The sequence below is a fragment of the Propithecus coquereli genome, unplaced genomic scaffold (assembly GCF_000956105.1).
Source record: "Propithecus coquereli isolate 6110/MARCELLA unplaced genomic scaffold, Pcoq_1.0 Scaffold256, whole genome shotgun sequence".
NCBI lineage: Eukaryota > Metazoa > Chordata > Mammalia > Primates > Indriidae > Propithecus > Propithecus coquereli.
The window spans coordinates 2586917-2604852 of NW_012148130.1; the positions used below are offsets into that span (position 1 = coordinate 2586917).

The window sequence follows — 17936 nt, forward strand, 5'->3', positions numbered from 1 at the left end:
AAGAGTGAGACCCTGTCTCTACAAAAAATAGAAATAATCATCTGAGCAACTAAAAACAGAAACAAAAAATTCACCGGGCATGGTGGCTCTTGCCTGTAGTCCCAGCTACTCGGGAGGCTGAGGTAGGAGGATCACTTGAGCCCAGGAGTTTGAGGTTGCTGTGAGCTAGGCTGACACCACGGCACTCTACTCAGGGCAATAGAGTAAGACTCTGTCTCAAAAAAAAAAAAAAAGATGGCTTTGGAGGAGTTTAGGGTGTTTTGTTGGCACCGCGGTGGGTGGTGAGAGAGTACCCTGGTTCTGGAGGGATCCTGGTGCTGCCACTACCAGCTGTGTGATCTTCGGCAAGTCCCTTAACCTCTCTATGCCACGTTTCCCTTCTTTACATGAAGCTAATGAGTGTACCTGCCCCTGGGGCTGGGTGAGGAATAAATGAGATGGGGTCTTGCTCTGTTGCCCAGGCTGCAGTGAGGGGTGTGATCACAGCTCACTGCAACCTCCAATTCCTGGGCTAAAGTGATCCTCCTGCCTCAGCCTCCCAAGTACAGGCGCACACCACTATGCCCAGCTAATTTTTGTTTGTAGCAATGGGGGTCTAGCTATGTTGCCCAGACTGTTCTCTAATTTCTAGCCTCAAGCGATTCTCCCACCTTGACCTCCCAAAGTGCTGGGATTACAGGCATGAGCCACCACACCTGGCCCTCAGGCTTCTTGTTAACCTTATTTTTATTAGTAATAGTAACGGTGATGTGGCTGCAGCCCCGTAGGCACTGATCCCTGATGGATCTGAGGATGAACCTTACTCAAAAAATGTAAGGCCCTCCCCTGTGTCCCGACTTAGGCAAGGACCCAGCACCCACTCAGCTGTCACTGTCAGGCAGAACACCAAAATCCAGCCGCCCGCAGCTGCAGCCATCCCTAGCATTTACTCAGAGACATACAGCTAAGGAAAAATTGAGCAAACACGTGCTTCTTTGACCTCCTCTCTCAATACTGCACCTTCGTAATGAAAACAGCGAGGTGGACGCCAAATGTGATGTAGTGTCCTGCATGGGATCCTGGAACAGAGAAAGGAAAAACTAAGAAAATCCGAAGAAACTATGGACTCTAGTTAATAATGTATCATCTCATTAATTGTAGCAAATATATCACATGAATGTAAGATGTTAATAAAAGAAACTGTGTGTGGGGGGTGGTATATGGGACTGCTGTACTCAATTTTTCTGTAAATCTAAAACTGTTCTAAAAAATAACGCCTATTAAAAAAAGAAAGCGAAGTGGGGAGGATGTTCTAATGACACATTGGTCAGCGAGCCGCTCATCCCCGGGATCGGACGCCCCGGTCCCGACAGGGTTGGCGGGCGGCTTCCAGACTCGGGGAAAGGGGCTCTGAAGTGACCGTGAAGGCCCCTCCTGGGCTGTGATAATCACATCTCTGGGCTGATAGTTCCAGCTTCCTAATTATGCTCCCAGAAGACCACGGCCTGTTGAGACCTGAAGCACCAGGTTTCCAGACGCCGGTCTGGTGACGGAAATACAGCTCCCCTTCAGGACTGGGGACAGCAGTGACAGGTGTGGCCCCCCTGAAACCTCTAACCTAAACTGTCACTGGTGAGCCTCTCGGGGCCCAGTCATGGGTGCCGTGGTAGGGTACAACATTCCTTCCCTTTCAGAGGGACTTCCCAGCAAATAAAGAGGATAGTATTTTATTTATTTACCAGTGTGCTTTCCCCTCTAAACCTCTGCTCATTCAGGCGGCTAGCCTGTTCCCTTTAGGAAGAATTGTTAATGACGTAGAAGAGTAAGAGTCAAATGTTTGCTTTGACTTTCCAGAGGTGATTCTGAGTTACAAGATCTTGTAATTGGTGAACACACAGGACCCATGGCGGCTCAGCGGCTGTCTTTACGGAAATTAGGAAAAGGCGCCTCTCCACTCCTTTGTATGCAGCCCCAAGCCAGGACACAGTGTGGTAACTTCACACCACTGGCCACCTAAGCACCTGCACAACCTCGTGTGGCAGCCTCGGAGCTCAGAGAGCTGAACTGGGAACAACGCACAGGAAGACAGACCCTGCAGTTTGGGGTTTACGGGGCAAAGGGCATAGCTCCTTCTTGCCCTGGGGTGGGGGCCAGGGGATCCAGCTCAGAGAGAATGGTGGACAGGCTACCAGGCGCTGTCCGGGCAGGAGGCCTGAGGCCATCTGGCAGGTTCAGAGGAGCCGCATGTTTCCTCAGCTCCAAAGCGGGCCAGGGAGTGGGACAAGCCCCATGTGGACCAGACTGGAGTCAGGTGGCCTCTGCACATGCCAGTGCAGATGGACGGGGTCAGTGGAGACCAGTTCCACCCCGACCCACCACGACTTGCCACCACAACCCCCGGAACTGAAGGGTGGGGTCCCGGATGACTGCGACCGAGTTTCCATCACTCTGTGGAATGGAAGACTGAAGTGGAAACGAAATGCAAGTACCTTTATGAAGAGGAATAAAGTTAGGTTTCCAGCACAGCGGGTCTGTGGCTCCTGACCTGGACCTGATATCCATCCGATCCTACCTTCAGAATATCCACTGTGGTCCGAGCCACCCTCAACTCTGAATGCGTTATCTCCACATCCCCCTAACTGGCCTCCGAGCTGTCGCCTTGGCCTGTGCGAGTTCAATCTCAACACAGCAGCAGAGTGTCCTGCTACAATGCAGGGCAGACCTGGTCAGTCCTTGGAATCCTGCAGTGGCTTTATATCACTCACAGTCCTTTCAGTGGCCACTGTTACCTGTCTGGCCATCACCTACAATTCAAACCCACACTCACTCCACTGCATGATCAACAGCTCCCACCCCAAGGCCCGTGCATATGCTGTGCCCTTGGCCTGCAATGCTCTTCCCTCACTTCGAAGTCACCTTCTGAGTAAAGCCTCCCTTGCCCCTTATGTAAATTTCTCTCCTCATACGATTCCTACTCCTCTTTCCAGTTTTATTTTTTCCCTGTAGCACGTATTTACTTCAACATAATATGGATTTTTAAAAATATTGTTTATTGTCTCTACATACTAGAAGCTAAGTTCTACCAGGGCAGGGATTTTTGACTTTTTTGTTTAATTCTATATGTCCAGTGCCTAGAAAAGTGCCTGGTACCCAGCAGGTGTCCAATGGATATTTGTTGAATTAAATGAACTAAGCCTAAAGGTGAGGAGTTGTTTCTCTTTAGGCCTTTGCCCATTTTCGCCTCCTCCTTCCGGTTCTGGCTTCCAGCTTCTCCCTGTTTGGCAGCTTTTCCTGGTTCCGGCCCGCGGCCCTCTTGCCCTTAGCATAAAGGGATTAAGAACCCAAGCAGCTCTGACGCTGTGAAGAGGGGAGCCTGGGAAGCGCAGGCTCCATCCTCCAGGGTCACCAGTTGTCTTGGGCGGGAAGCAGTGGGAAATGGGTGTCGTGGAGGCTTGCGTGGGTCGGCGGTGCACGGAGAGAGTGGGTGCTCCCAACTGGCTTGCCCACCCCCGCTTCTCAAGCTACAAGAGCCACCTGGCGGAGGGTCTGTAGATCAAGCAGGGTACAGCCCTGATTCTCCCACTCCAGGCTGTGCGGGCTGAGCCAAGCCTCTCCTCGCCTACAGTCCTCGCAGACACTTTAGATCCCTCACTTCTGTTGCAAGAATGACAGAAATCAAGTGGGCCCCACCTAGTGAGTGCAGGCCGACCACATACCCCCTTGGCGGAGGCGTGCCAACCCGACCCGCGGCCAGCTTTGCGAGCAGATGGAGCGGGTGCCCGCCGCCCGGGCCGCTCCGTCCCGCGAGGCCACCGCCCGCTTCGCAGTGGGCAGCGCATTGCAGGCACCCTGCCTCACGTAAGCCTCGGGGCAACGTTGTTCTGCGGTCAACACTGTGTCCATTTCACGGGAAAGGAACCTGAGACCCAAACAGTAACTCACTCCAAGTCACTCCGATAGGAACACCGAGTCGGCCTCTTTACTTGGCAAGTGACGCAACCGCCTTGCCGGTGTCCCGTGCAGAGGGCCGGTCCGACGGGAAGCCCGCCAGCTTCGCTGTGCCGCTTCCCTGCAGTCCTGAATCCCAGGCTTGGTCTAAGTCCCTTCGCCGCACTTAAAACCCCCGCTCTGCTACAACACACGCTTGGTCACGAGACCCGGGTCTGTTCGGTCACGTGCTCTGCAATCCTCTTCGGTCATGTGCGTCCTCGGACCAATCCCAGAGGCCCGGAAACAAACGCATTTTGATTGGCCCATTCAGGCTAGGGGGCGGGACGCTTGCTCCGAGGAGGGATGCTGTGTCAGGCTGTTCCTGCCCTCGTCTCTGTGTTCGGCGTGAATCTCGCTCTCTCGCGATATTGGGCATCCATCAGGTGCTTCTAGACCCCACAATGCACCGGGCACAGGCAAGGTAGTTGCTTGTTGGCGCAGCTTCGCGCATTGCTTGCGTCATCTTTCTGAGCCGGCCCTGAGGTTAGGGGTTTGGTCTCCCTGAAAGCTTGTTACCAGGTCTTTGTTGCCCGAATATGTCAGACTTCTTAACGTGGGCCCAGGACCTTCCACCGTCGTCCCCTCCCTGCCTCTGAAGCCCTGTCCTCGCGACTGCCTCTGAAGCTCCCGGCTTCTTTCTCATTTCTGCCACGGCCTGACTTGCACTCCAGGCACTGATTTCATTTTTATCGTTCCACATGTACTGGGGATACTTGAGCTGGGGCCCATGGCTGGCCTCTGGGGGCTGTGACCAACCCCCGCCCCCCTTCAAATTACATGCAGTGTGTAGGCTGTGTAGGTGCTTCCGTGGATTTGTGGGTCGCGTGCGTGACTCATCAGACTTAAATGCTGGGTACCGTCACAGGACTGGGGGGCCCTACTTGTTTCGTCTGTGTGCTCTTTGTCATCAGTACAGGGCCTGGGGCAGATGTCCAAAGGCACTTATTAGACAAAAGCGAATATCCTGTTTCTTTCAATTACCATCTGCAGACACCTCAACGTGCTTTTACAGGAATACTTGCTATTATTTGCGTACAACTTTTGATTGCACGTCTCCCTACTGGGATCATGATCTCTCTGCCTGAACATTTTTTCATTCATTCTTCCATGTGTCAGTGAAAAAGAACCCAAACTCTGTAAAATAAAGAGGTTTATTCTGAGCTGAATATGTGGTACTATGGCCTGGAGAGCCATGCCCAAGAATCCTTGAGCAAGTGGTCTCACTGTGGTTGGGTTACAGTTTGGTTTTATACATTTCAGAGAAGCTTGGGTGAGCTTCCCTGGGTGGCAATGCTCCGTGTGTGCCACCGCACACTGTCGCGGGAGAAGCCAGCACCGCGGCATGATCTCACTGGGAGAAGACACCTGGCAGCTCTGAGCCTCAGCCCCGTCCCTCCCCATGACCTTGCCCCAGGCGTTCAGCTGTGTCCTTTCACTGTCATCAGTTGTGACCCTTAGTATAACAGTTACTCACCTCTGAGTCCTTCTGGGGAACTCTTCAACCCGAGGGTGGTTGGGGACTTCTGACCTTTGCAGCGTCCCTTCTGCTGAGTCTCAGGAGGCCCAGGTGGGCTCCTGGTTAGCCGTTCCTCATCTCTGCCCTTCTCGCTGGTCTCCCACAACCTGCTCTGCCCTGTGGGGCTTTAACTATTATTGCATTCTATGTGGCAGGCTTTTTATTCCAGTCTTTTTGCAACCCCCGAAGAAACAATTCTGCAAGAAGGACCCTCTACTTTTCCTAGCAAAAAAATTCACTATAGAATTATCTGGACTCTGACGCTGAAAAAAAGGTGGTCTTGAAACCATCCCTATAAAATCAACTGAAGCCAAGGGCTTAAAACTTGGCTAGAGGTCTAAGCTTTGCGAGGTACAGCCATAGTTAACAATATCCAGCTCTGCCCCTGGCCTGCTTCCCTATAATGTCTCACTGCTTAGGAGTCTGGTCACAGGTGTGTAACGTCCCTTAATCGCTTCCGTAGATAACAGCTCTATCGTGAAACCTAAGGCTGCCTTTTAAGATGTTTTCCAGAGCCTGCATCCCTATGGGCCGCTGCCACAGACTGAGTCAGTGGGACTGCGGTGGGACTGACTCAATCGGTCCTACGGCCCCGCTGAGGAACCGACTCAGCACGTGAATGCAGGGTCCACATCCCCGTGATTTCACCCCTGACCCAACCAATCAGCAATGCCAATTCCCGAGCCCCCTGCCCACCAAATTCCCCTAAAATCCCAGCCTGCAGCTTCTAGGGGAGGCGGATTTGAGAAATTTCTCCCGTCTCCATGTTCCGCTGCCAAATGACTATTAAACTCTCTCTTAGCTGCTCCCCGCTGTCTCAGATCATTGGCTCTTTTCTGCACAGTGGGTGAAAAAGGACCCAATTGGTTGACAGCCTTGAAACGATTTATTCCATAGTAACACTAGATATATTACTGTTTGCTTTTGGCTCAAGACCAGTCCCTTGACGCAGCCCCTGGTCGGCCTGGACGCCGTGGGCTCTGTGCTGCCCGACGTTTTGCTTGCAGGAGGCGCCCCTGCTCTGGCTGCAACCCTTGGGCAGGCGCTCGCTCACTCTCAGGATCACTCCTTGGTTGAGGACCCATTTTCATAGGCACCTAAACACCCTCTAATTAGAAATCTGTGGTGAACAGGTTCCGTGAATCCGTTCATCTGCCTCCCTTTAGCTTTGGCTCACAACCACCCCAGGGCCTTGGGCTCCAGCAGAGAACCCTGTAGAAGATTCAGCAGGAGGCTGAGCACGGGTCCCAACGCATCAGGCGCAGTCTCTGGCTAGAGGTGCCCTTAAACTTTACAACCTGAGGCAGATTTTTACAAGATGCATTTTGGGGATGGAAATGAAGACTGATGAGGTTACACACCTGAGGGAGAGGAAATCAGCCTCAGACCGACTTCTCAGCATCTCACTTCACCGCCAGGACCCGCCCTGCTTCACTGCACGCCCCTCTAATCCACTCCACCTCTCGCGCATGCACGTGTGTGTGTGTGTGAGAGACAGAGAGAGAGAGAGAGAGAGAGAGAGAGAGGGAGAGAGAGAATCAGACCCTGCCGGGACGCAGACCCCAGAGAGGAGCTATCCCTGTATATCATCACAGGGGCTCCCCGGTACCTCGACCTGGCTCCCCGGGGTGCAAACCTCATTCCTCCCCTGCTGTTGTCTTCCAACCACAGCTGTGCTGAATGTTCACCAAAAGTTTGTTACTGGCTGCTTTTATTATGGGAATTAAGAAGATGGGTCAAAAAATTCCTGGGCTAATAATCAGTTTATTATACATCATCCTATAAAAATACACAAATGATAAAGCCCAGTTCAGAGTTCAGCCCCAGCTTTTATTTAACTATGTATTTCTAAAAGCCCCACAAGAGTAAAGTAGGTTAACTACCCTGAGCTGGATGTGATCAGGTAAACCTGGGGGTAGAAAAATATGAATTATAGGTTGTTTTTACTTTCCACCAAAGTTCTGTGGGATTTACTTAATGCTTTTGTAAGAAGCAAAAGACTTCAGAGAGACAGAATGTGGGGCGCAGGGGGCACTTAGCTTCAAACCAGTTGTGGCCCATCCTTTTACCTCTAGGACGAATGAATGCCTTCTCTAAAAAAAGAGTTAAATTAAGCTTAGTGGATTTCAGAGTTTTTGGTAGTGGAACCCATAATTTTCCAAAGAGAATCTTATATAAAACCACATATTAAATAAGAGCTGAATTTTGATGATTTTATAGGTTCATATCAGCAACATAAATTTAATGAGAACAGAGGCTAATGTGTTGGTGGCCTCCAACGTGCTGAAATTTGGCATGTTTGTTTTTCTACAAAGTTAAAAGTATTACAAAATCTGAATTTACATAAAAACAACAGCTTCTGAGGACTGTGATTTCTGAGGTTCTCTGTGTGTCTCCACTTGGTAACAGTTGAGAAGAGCAGACCTGGGCCCATCACGTGCTCATGGTCACCCGGGCGCCTGCAGGGCCCGGGGTCTTCCCACGGCCCGCGTGGCGGTGAGCACGCGCTCCCCAGCTCCCGGATGTCCGTAACGCTGCCTGTCGAGAAGGTGTTTCTGCCGTGTAATCCGGTGGTGGGGCTCTTGGATCTCGGGCCACACTGCTTGTGTTGAAGCCTGGCTCCACTCTGCACTTGTATGACCTTGGGCAAGTGACTTAACCTTTGCGTGCCTCAGTTTCCTTATTTGTGAATGAGTATAATGGTGGCAAGTATTTTGGTGGGTTGTGAGAATTAATTAACCCAGGGACTCGAGACACCCCCAACACCCCTGGCTTAAAGGTAGTGGTAAGAAATACTGGTTCTAGTCATCACTCCTGCTACAGGGTGACACCAATTCTCATGGAAGGAGACACAAAGCCAGTTTAGTTTTGCTTTTAGGCCTCTTGCTATCCTAAGCGCAGCACGTAGCTGGATTTAAATCATAGCATGCTTCTATTTAGTTAAGTTCTCTCAAGAATTCTTGTACTGTAGGAAGTCACTAAACATCACAGCTTCACCAATTTCAATATGGGAGACAAGGAATGCAGAGGTCTGGTCGAGGAAACAGCGATTTGAGCAGCTGTGGTCCTTTAAAATATCCAAAGTTACCAGATACTTAGGCTGAGACACCAGCGGAGACACCCCAGGAGGCCCCAGGCCTGCCGTCTGCCTGGAGCTCCAGCAAGTGGCTTCTGGGTTTCTGAGTGAGAAGGGGTCTCAGAGACCACCCACAGAGCTTACCCGTGCACACCTGCTGGCACGGTGATCAAATGCCAATGTGCAAGGTGAGGTATAGTAATGACGTGAGGAAACAAAACTTTATTCTAGTTCTATTTTCACGGACTTTTCAGCAAGAGCACCAGCGAGGGTAATGATCTCTCCATTAAGGAGGTGAATCAACTAGGATCCCAAATTCATATTCTCAACAATTCTATTTTCAAGATGTTAATTTCTCTTCAAGAATTTTTTTAAACATAATTAGGGCTCAAATAATTCAATTTCTATAAATTGTATTCTGACTCACAAGTGCTTACTCAGAAAAAAGAATGAGAGGTGGTCTATAAAAAGTCCCTTCTGCTTTTTCCACTAAAGTAAAAAATTAGCTTACAGAATTAGCTTTGGGAAGCGTGACCAGCAGCTGACGCACACGGGCACTCAAGGTGGCTGGATGAGGGACACCTGCCTCTGTCCTCAGCCCAGTGACCTAACGGTGACCTGAGAAGGTCGGAACCAGCTTGCCCAACTCCATGGCTAAATTTAGTTTCATGATGAGCAATAAAATCCACACGTTCTTTATTTAGTCCATATAATACACCATTTTGTAGAGATTCTTTTTTAAATTAGATAAAAGAGCATATTAAATGGCAAGTGTATGAAGTTTCTCTTCATAAACAATGTCAAAACAAAAAGTTTTGAATTACAAAATGTTAAAAAATATGTAGGTACTTAACATTTCACTAAAGCATAAAGTTACAGATTATTTTCTAAAGAAAAATAATTGTGCCACTTACCTACTTTTGCTGTTTCTATGAACTTTTTTATTCTGTACATAGGACATTTTGTACAAAATATGAAGTCTACATTTTTATTACTTATTACCATAAAACAAAGATACAATGTATGTACAATATTAAAAGGAAGCCATACTAAAGCCACACTAAAAAGACACTCAGAATTGTGACATTTCTGATGTACAGATACATTTTGGAAAGAGTAAAGATGCCAAACGCAGAACTTTATGAAGAAAAACAGTCACCAGTTTATTTTCAATGTAGTACTTTTGAAATCAGTTTGGTACAGAATAAACAGTGTATCTATATAATATTACATAAGTTGAACAATTAGCACAGGGAATCCGAGTACTAACTAGGGAAACTTTAATAGGCCAAAATATTAAGTAATACTCTTGCCAAAGAAAATCTGTTTCTCTCAAAACTTTTTTTTTTGGTGAGTGTTTGTCTTCAATAAAGAGCAGAAATAAAACCTAGACAAAAAGATGTTCTTATACATTGAACTTTACACAATCACCCAAACATTGATATTTTGCTTCTTCCCGAGGGCAAAAAGAGAGTCTTCCCAGAAATCTCTCTCACAAACATACTGAACATCCAAAATCAAGGATGTCTGAGAATCTATCAGCTAAAGACGGAAGTTCAAACAATGGTATATATCAAAATACATAAGACGCTGCTTTATACAATAAAAAGCACCCTTTTTCCCTCAAGAGGAGAAGGCATCTAAACTTTTTTTTAAATTATAGATTTCATAATGGTAAATGGATAGATACTTGTCAAGTTTCTCAGGAAGTGTTCTTCTCCCAGAGTGGACTCGTCCACTCCTGCCGGGGCGACCTGTAACTGCGGACTCGCCTTGTTCTCAACACAAGAAACCCCTCCCCCCAGATTTTCCTCCAAGACACAAGGAAATAAACATTGTCGATGGACTTAAATGACACCAGTTGGCAGCGGCACCACAGCTGCACAAGGAACAATGTCTGCTTTTCACAATCTTTTAATGGAGACTCGAGACCTTGATTAAAAAACAGATCCTAAAAGAAGCCACATTTTGTCTTTATGCATCAAGACACTTAACATTAAGTTATATAATCTTATGCCAGAGACGAAAGAAACTAGAATCACTGGTTTAGAATAGCAGTACACATCTCAAGTAACTTTCAAGCAGGATAAATAAGTCAAAATACTGGCCACCCTGAGAGAAATAAAGAGTAGACAAAGCGCTAAGTGTAAAGATTTTTCTCCTCGTGCTGTTCCATCTAAAACAAAAGCTCAGGACATGCAAGAAAGTCTGTGAATACATGGCAGCATTTGGAGACCGATGAAAACTCAGACATTGTGTTTTCCTTATGAGGTGCTGATAACGTGTGCTCCTGTCATCAGAGATTCACTTAACGTCACCCTCACTGGGGCTTCCTCTAAGCTCTTAGAGCCACGTGACAGCAATACACAAACGCGGTGGCACTGCCCGGCACGTACGATGTCGTTTTTGCTACTTTATGCCCAGAGGCAGCTGCAGTCTGCAAGAGGCCAAGAACTGCCTTAGCTCAAAACCATCTCATTCTAACTTTCTACAGAACATGGAATTCTTAGAGACTGTAATTTCATTAATTCAAAAGTCTTATTGAAGGGTAACGATGTGTAAGTAGATGAAAAAAATCCCCCAATAAAAATATGAACACATAATTTTTAAATTCCAATTTCATTTAAGGTAGACGGAGGAAGCTCTTTTAAAATAAATTTGTTCTATGAGCTCACTCCTGGAAACCCAGTGCTGTACCACAGTCTTGGAAATATGGCTTTAGGTACACGTAAGAGGAGGCGGCAGGGTGCACATGTCATTAATCAAAGTGAAGAAACACCTTAGAAGAGACCAGCGGCCGAGGATTGTCGTGTCACTTTTTCCAGCACGTGTGTTAGAACATGAAAGGAAAGAGCCATGTCAGTGAGATTAAAAAAACAAACAAACAAAACCTGCTGGCGTAACAATCACATGGAAACAATTTCAAAGGTTGTAAAGTCTTAAAAAATAGGTAATATTTTTTAAAGTGTTCCTTGGATTTGAAAAACATTGATATTATCATAGAACCACCTATTTTAAAGGACCACAAATTCCATTTGGGTAGAACATGAAGATGAGGAGCAGGGTGCTTTCCTATAGCTCTGATTTTGTGCAACAGTCTTATTTAGGACTACGCTGGGTGGTGACGACACCGTGAGGACACCGTCATCAACCCACGGCTCTGCCAGCGGGGTCTGAGAAGTCACCATTGTTTGAACTCCTAATCTCGAGCTGAGGCGGACGTACGTTATTGCCTACAACGGGGTCGAAGAAAGCTTTGACTTTGAGTGTAACTGATTGGTATGGCACAAAAGTATGTGTTTTCTACAGAATCCAGAGAGGGAGAGGCGGCCAGCCCGGCGAGGCGCTCCGGAGGCTAGCGTCCGTCCGGGGAGACCAGCTCGTCGGCTCTGCAGTGAGCTTCCAAGGCTTTCTTGGTGTGGGGATCCTGAGGCAGCTCGGACTTGCGGCGTGCAAGAGGACGGTCCTTCTTCGGATCTTTCTGTGCCTGGAATTAAAAAGGCAATGGAGTTGGCCACAAACTAAGTGATGTGAAAAGCGAGCTCACTTCTACATTAGAAGTCAAAGCATAATTACAAGGCAAACGTGCATCACCCACATGCTAAAGTTTCACTGGCCACCAGGAAAGGGCATGTTTCTTATCGTCGTAATTCACCAAAAATATCTCGTCTATTAAAAACCATCAATTAGTGTGAAGGACTGTGTGTACAACATCGGCATTTTGGTCTTCTAAACTGCGTAGTGTTTGCACAGAGCGCTCAGTACCTCTATTTTGCAGAATTCACTTTTAGTAAATCTCATAAATACCCTATTTCATAAAATGTTACCAAAGCCATTTTATGGCCTTATCTATTACAGAAACATTTCAGAAAGTAGACATTTCCTTTGGAGGTAAATAAAAAGAATGGATGAAAAGCAGACTGGATTTAAAACCAGTAAGAGATCTAAAACTTGCATCAAATTAAAAAAAAAAAAGATACTTCTTTCTCCAATCCATTGTCTTCCTGAGGTTTTGGAAAATTTGGTTTTACTTAAAAAAAAAAAAATTAAGTGAGCACCATTTTTGCAGGAGAATTTAGACAACCGTGTCTGCAATAAAAGGGAACCGTGGTATGGGGAGTTGACACACCAAAAGCATCCAATTCCGCGAATAGTAGTAAAATAATTCAGTTTTAAACTAGACCCACTGTGTTAACACTGGTATTTTGAAAGAAAACAATTTAAATCATCCAAAAGATTGTATATACCAGAAGATTGCCAATTGGTTAGAAACTTTTTGAATAAAATGTCCTTAACCAGAATCAAGTCTTCCTGTTTAGTGTCTCCATCAAAAAGAAGACAGTATTAAAAGAAAATAAGTTCCTTTTGTGGTACATCCACCAGAGAAAACTTGTTTTAAGTCTATCATTTGACAACAAAAGGAACATAAGTGTAACAATTTCTCATAGTTTCCAGATGCCTGATTTCAGTACAGTATGTAAAATTCACTTTCCTGTGCTTTGATGAAAAATTCAAGGACCTCCAGAAGTCATAAATGAAAAGTTTTGCAGAGCTAAGCATTTCTCAGAAGCGTTCTTTGTAAATTTATCTATGAAAACATCAATAATGTCAAGGTTTAAAAGAATTCTGTGTGACATCATTTTAGGATTATTTCTAGAAATGTTATTTGAATATTAACATTCACTCATGGTAAATGCAGGACTTTCTGATTTGTTTCTCCTGGAAACCAGTGTGAGATGGCTTTAGGAGAGCCACCCACATTCGGAGACGGTAAAGGTCACAGTCCCCTAGGGACTGTCTGTCACCAGTCACAGTGCTTGTAAGGGTGCGTTAGCACGGAAAACACGTCTGCTTTCAACCCACGAGAAACTCAGAGGGGAAATTCTGCCCTGAATTTTGTGCCCATTTTACGCTGATCTGTAAAACAAAACAAAGCAAAGGAAGACCAAGATTTTTCTATACTTGAAAGATATGTAACTATTGCTGAAATAGGCACTCTAAGGAGAAGAAACATTTTAATAGAAAAAAGCAATAGCAAAACGTTGGAGCTGCAACCAGTGAATGCAAACTGAGAACACAAACATGACCCAAGGACTTCTGAAAGGACAGAAAACTGGTGGGCATGTCTGGGCCTTTCTGCTCAGGTGTTTTAAACCAGAGTGTGAAGCAGAGAATAATTTTACCAACCACAAGGGGAAAAACGAGACAACCAGGAGGCAGGAAAGCAAGGGTGAGACGTCATGCTGATGGAGCCTAGGTGAGTGGTGCCCGGAGGCGGGGACGTGAGGGCGCACATGCTGGCGTGGCGGACAGACGGAGGGTGGCCAAGCACCGCTGCAGACGCCCCTGCACAGACGCGAGCTGGGAGACGGGGCGCGAGCCGCGGCTCAGCGGCAGGCTGGGAGGCTAAACATAAACGTAAGTGCTGCAAGAACACCAGGGACGGGGCGTACGGGACTGTGCGAGTTTTCCTGACAGAGGCGTAAGTTCAAACTTTACTACTTATTTGGGGCAGAAATAACCAACATTTCTTAAGGGACCAGGTTTCTTTAACTTTGTCTTGACCATCACAAGCTGGAATGACATGGAAAAAAGGAAAATACTTCATGTACACACGTTCACTTGTCGATTCCTTTCCTAGAGAAGAGAGCCTTCCGTACGCGCTACGCGGCGAATAAGGAATACCTGCACTGCCCACCTGCCGTCTCTCTACACCTTCCTTACTTGCACGGCTGACACTGCTTTTCTGCCGACCAACTGTCGAAAATGAGAATTGTAAACATTTTAAATGTCTCTGACATAAATGTCATTCACGTGAAATTTACTAGTTTTCTCTACATGTTCTGTATAGGGTTATACCAGTTTCTCAAAGGAAACCCGAATCATGGTTCTGACAGGTAAATATACACAGTTGAATTTCTCCACAAAAATCCAGCCCGCTAACTCCATCAGATCAGGGTCTCCTCCCTGCTCCGCTCTTGCCATCCTCTACCTCTCACATCAACCCTGGCCCAACAATGAAATCATTCTAAAGAAATGTAAAGTTATCTTGGAAAAATAAAGTTAGCTGAAAATAAAATTAAAGGGGCACTGAAATTATTTAAACAACTAAATACAGAAGCCAAAAGCTTAATTTTTAGCTATAACTTATGTCAATTTGGTCACCAAATTGTGCACATTTTTCCTGTATCTTGGTACCTTCTTTTTGTTTTAACAACAGTGTTTTTGGGAATTTGAGGAAGACAATTCCAAACATTTTCAAATTAAGAAGAGTCTATCCTTTCAAATATTACACCTAAGAGACTATACTTCATAGATATCTTCATCTAGATAGGTTGAGTATCAACTGAATTCAACTGATTCAATGACATTCGATTGATGCACAGAAATCTGTAAGTCTTGAAATGGGGTTAAGTCTTTCAATTTTACTCTTTCAGAGTTGTTTTGGCTATTCTGGGTCCTCAGATTTTCCATATGAATTTTAGAATCAGCTCGTCAATTTCTTGAAGAAAAAAGAGCTTGCTGGGATTTTAATTGAGATTTTGCTAATTTGGGGAGAACTGACATCCTAATGGCATTGTCCTCCCCCCACCCCCCAGGACCATGAGCATAGCAATCTAAAGGTAAGGTGGGGGAATGACTGTTAAGTCAATTACACGGGACACCTGTCACAGAACCTAGGAGTTCTCTAAGAACTAGCCTGTCTACAAGTGCATTTAGCACTAAATGAGCAGACGACTGCAGGACTGATTCCTCCCATCACTATACAGGTGATCGGGGAGGGGACTTGCCCCTTTCTAAGGGCAGTGCACAGGTCAGCCAGTTGGGAGGGTTCCGTGGCACTGAGCGTCATACAAACACTGGCACTAACTTTCAAAGGCAGCTTTACTCAAAAGGAGAATGCTACTTTGGTTTGCATTCTTCACCAAACTCTTGATCTTCAAAGTATGACCTAAACTGTAAATATGTCCATAACCTTTGGGTTCATTACATTTTGGGCATAGTTTATTCTTTTCCTAGTTTTAATTCTGACCTAGTCAAAGGATGTATTAAAAAAGAAAAATTCCCCAACCCTAAAATATTTAATGTAAGAATTAGCTCATAAACCATCAACTTCCTTTTCATTTTTGTGTGGCCTAATGCCTTTTTTAAAAAATTTTTTTTTAAAATTTTAATTGTTTTTGAGATAGGGCTTCTCCTTGTTGCCCAGTCTGGAGTACAGTGGTATGATCACAGCTCACTGTGGCCTGGAACTCCTGAGCTCAAGTGATCTGCCTGCTTCAGCTTCCTGAGTACCTGGGATTGTAGGCATGCACCATCATACCTGGCTAATTTCTTAATTTTTTGTAAAAATGGGGGTCTCACTATGTTGCCTATGTTAGTCTCGGACTCCTGGCCTCATACAATCTTCCCACACTGGCCTCCCAAAGTGCTGGGATTACAGGCGTGAGCCACTGTGCCCAGCCTGGCCTAATGTCTTAAAAATGAATGTGTACTAACAAATTCCAAGGCAGGCTTCCTCACAGGAGAGACACTGATTTTGATTTCCTTCTGCCTGTTTGCAGGACTGAGGTCAGCTCACATGTCTTTAGCAAATTTGAAGCCATAAAATCAAAATGATAATCAAAAAGGTAACCTTAAATTCCTAAGTTAAAAAAATATCTAGGAGGGACATTAACACCTCTACGAATAGAGAAAAATATACGGATTTTCATATTTTTGATGAAATCTATTCATTGCTAAGAATATTGTGAGGAAAGTATGGAATTAGACAGAAAACTAGTTATTGATGTTCACAAAGTGTTCACTGAGCTTTTTCCACTGTATTTTTAGTATTTTCAAGCTTTGATGAGCTAAAAGATGTATTCATTCACATTGTTCATCTTCACGTAAGTTGAGGAACCACATGGGCAGGAAGAGGCAGATAAATATGGTTAACCACGGCCGGGCACCACGGCCGGGCACGGTGGCTGACGCCTGTAATCCCAGCACTCTGGAAGGCCGAGGCAGGAGGATCGCTTGAGGTCAGGAGTTTGAGACCAGCCTGAGCACGAGCAAGACCCCGTCTCTACTAAAAACAGAAAAATTAGCTGGGCATGGTGGCGCATGCCTGTAGTCCCAGCTACTTGGGAGGCTGAGGCAGGAGGATCGCTTGAGCCCAGGAGTTTGAGGTTGCGTGAGCTTACAAAGATGCGACACTGCACTCCAGCCCGGGCAACAGAGTGACGCACTGTCTCAAAAAAAAAAAGGCCACCACAGGTGCTGGCACCCAGAGCCCTTTCCTTGCACAGCACCATGAGGAAGGAACCCTGACCAGCGCCATCCAATCAAAGCACAATGCCAGCCACGATGTAATTCCAAATCTTCTAGTGGTCACATCGAAACAGTTAAAACAAATGGGGGACATTCATTTTAACAATACATTTTAACCCAGTACAGGCTGAGTATCCCTAATCCAAAAATTCAAAATCCAACATGATCCAGAATCTGAAAGTCTCTGACTGCTGACGTGATGTGCCAAGGAAATGTCCACTGGAACATTGTGGATTTCAAATTTTTGGAACAGAGATTCTCAGACTAGTAAATATATGTATGCAAATATTCCAAAATCTGTAAAAACCTGAATTCCAAAACACTGCTGGTCCCAAGCATTTTGGATAAGGGCTACTCAACCTGCATTTCCAAAATGTGATTATTTCAACATATAATCAATGCTGTTGAAATCAAACGAATGAGATGTTTTTACACTCTTCTCTTCAAACTAAGTGCTGGAACACTCGTGGGCATTCTACGCTGACGGCACAGCCGGTTCAGATGTGCCCCGCTTCAAGTGCTCTGTAGCCAAGTGTGGCTTGTGGCTGCCTGGGGCCAGCGCAGCTTGTGCTCTTGGTAACATCTCATCGTGTCTGATCAGGTGGGGATAGGATTTACTTGAATCAAACACAAACAGATTTAAAAAAAACCCCTCTGTGTCACCGAGCCCCAAATGACACTAGGAATCGTAAACCGTCTGCATAGAGCATCGCAGTATGCCATAGCAGAGGTGATTTCAGCCCCTCTCATTTTCTACACTTCAGGATTTTAGAGCGGGATGTCTTTAGGAATTCCTTCACTGGTCAAAGGGGATTAAAGTTTCTAAGTGAGAAAGGCCAATGTCCCCACACCCACTTGGGCCTACGTCTGTTTACATGTTATTTGAAATAGGGAGTATACATTTCCAGTTTAGTAAAAAGAGGAACAGGAGGCTCTTTTTAAATCTGTGGTGACTAAATATTTGTTTCCACAACAATGGAAACAAAACCACTAGAGCACTAGAGGTCTTCAGACAGAGCCCGCCCCGCAACAGAGGCACAGACAGACAGTGGGGCGGGGGGG

General features: G+C 45.9%; 1 protein-coding gene across 5 annotated transcripts in view; it reads right to left on the bottom strand.

Moving 5' to 3' along the window:
* Positions 1–9699: 9699 nt before the first annotated feature.
* PPP2R5C (protein phosphatase 2, regulatory subunit B', gamma) overlaps positions 9700–17936 on the bottom strand; it is a 142628-nt gene continuing 134391 nt past the window's right edge. For all 5 annotated transcript variants that reach the window (XM_012647076.1, XM_012647075.1, XM_012647079.1 and 2 more), the window contains one exon: positions 9700–12048. In XM_012647076.1, coding sequence (XP_012502530.1) covers positions 11917–12048 — 132 coding nt within the window. In that variant the 3' untranslated portion in view covers positions 9700–11916. The remainder of the gene's footprint in view (positions 12049–17936) is intronic.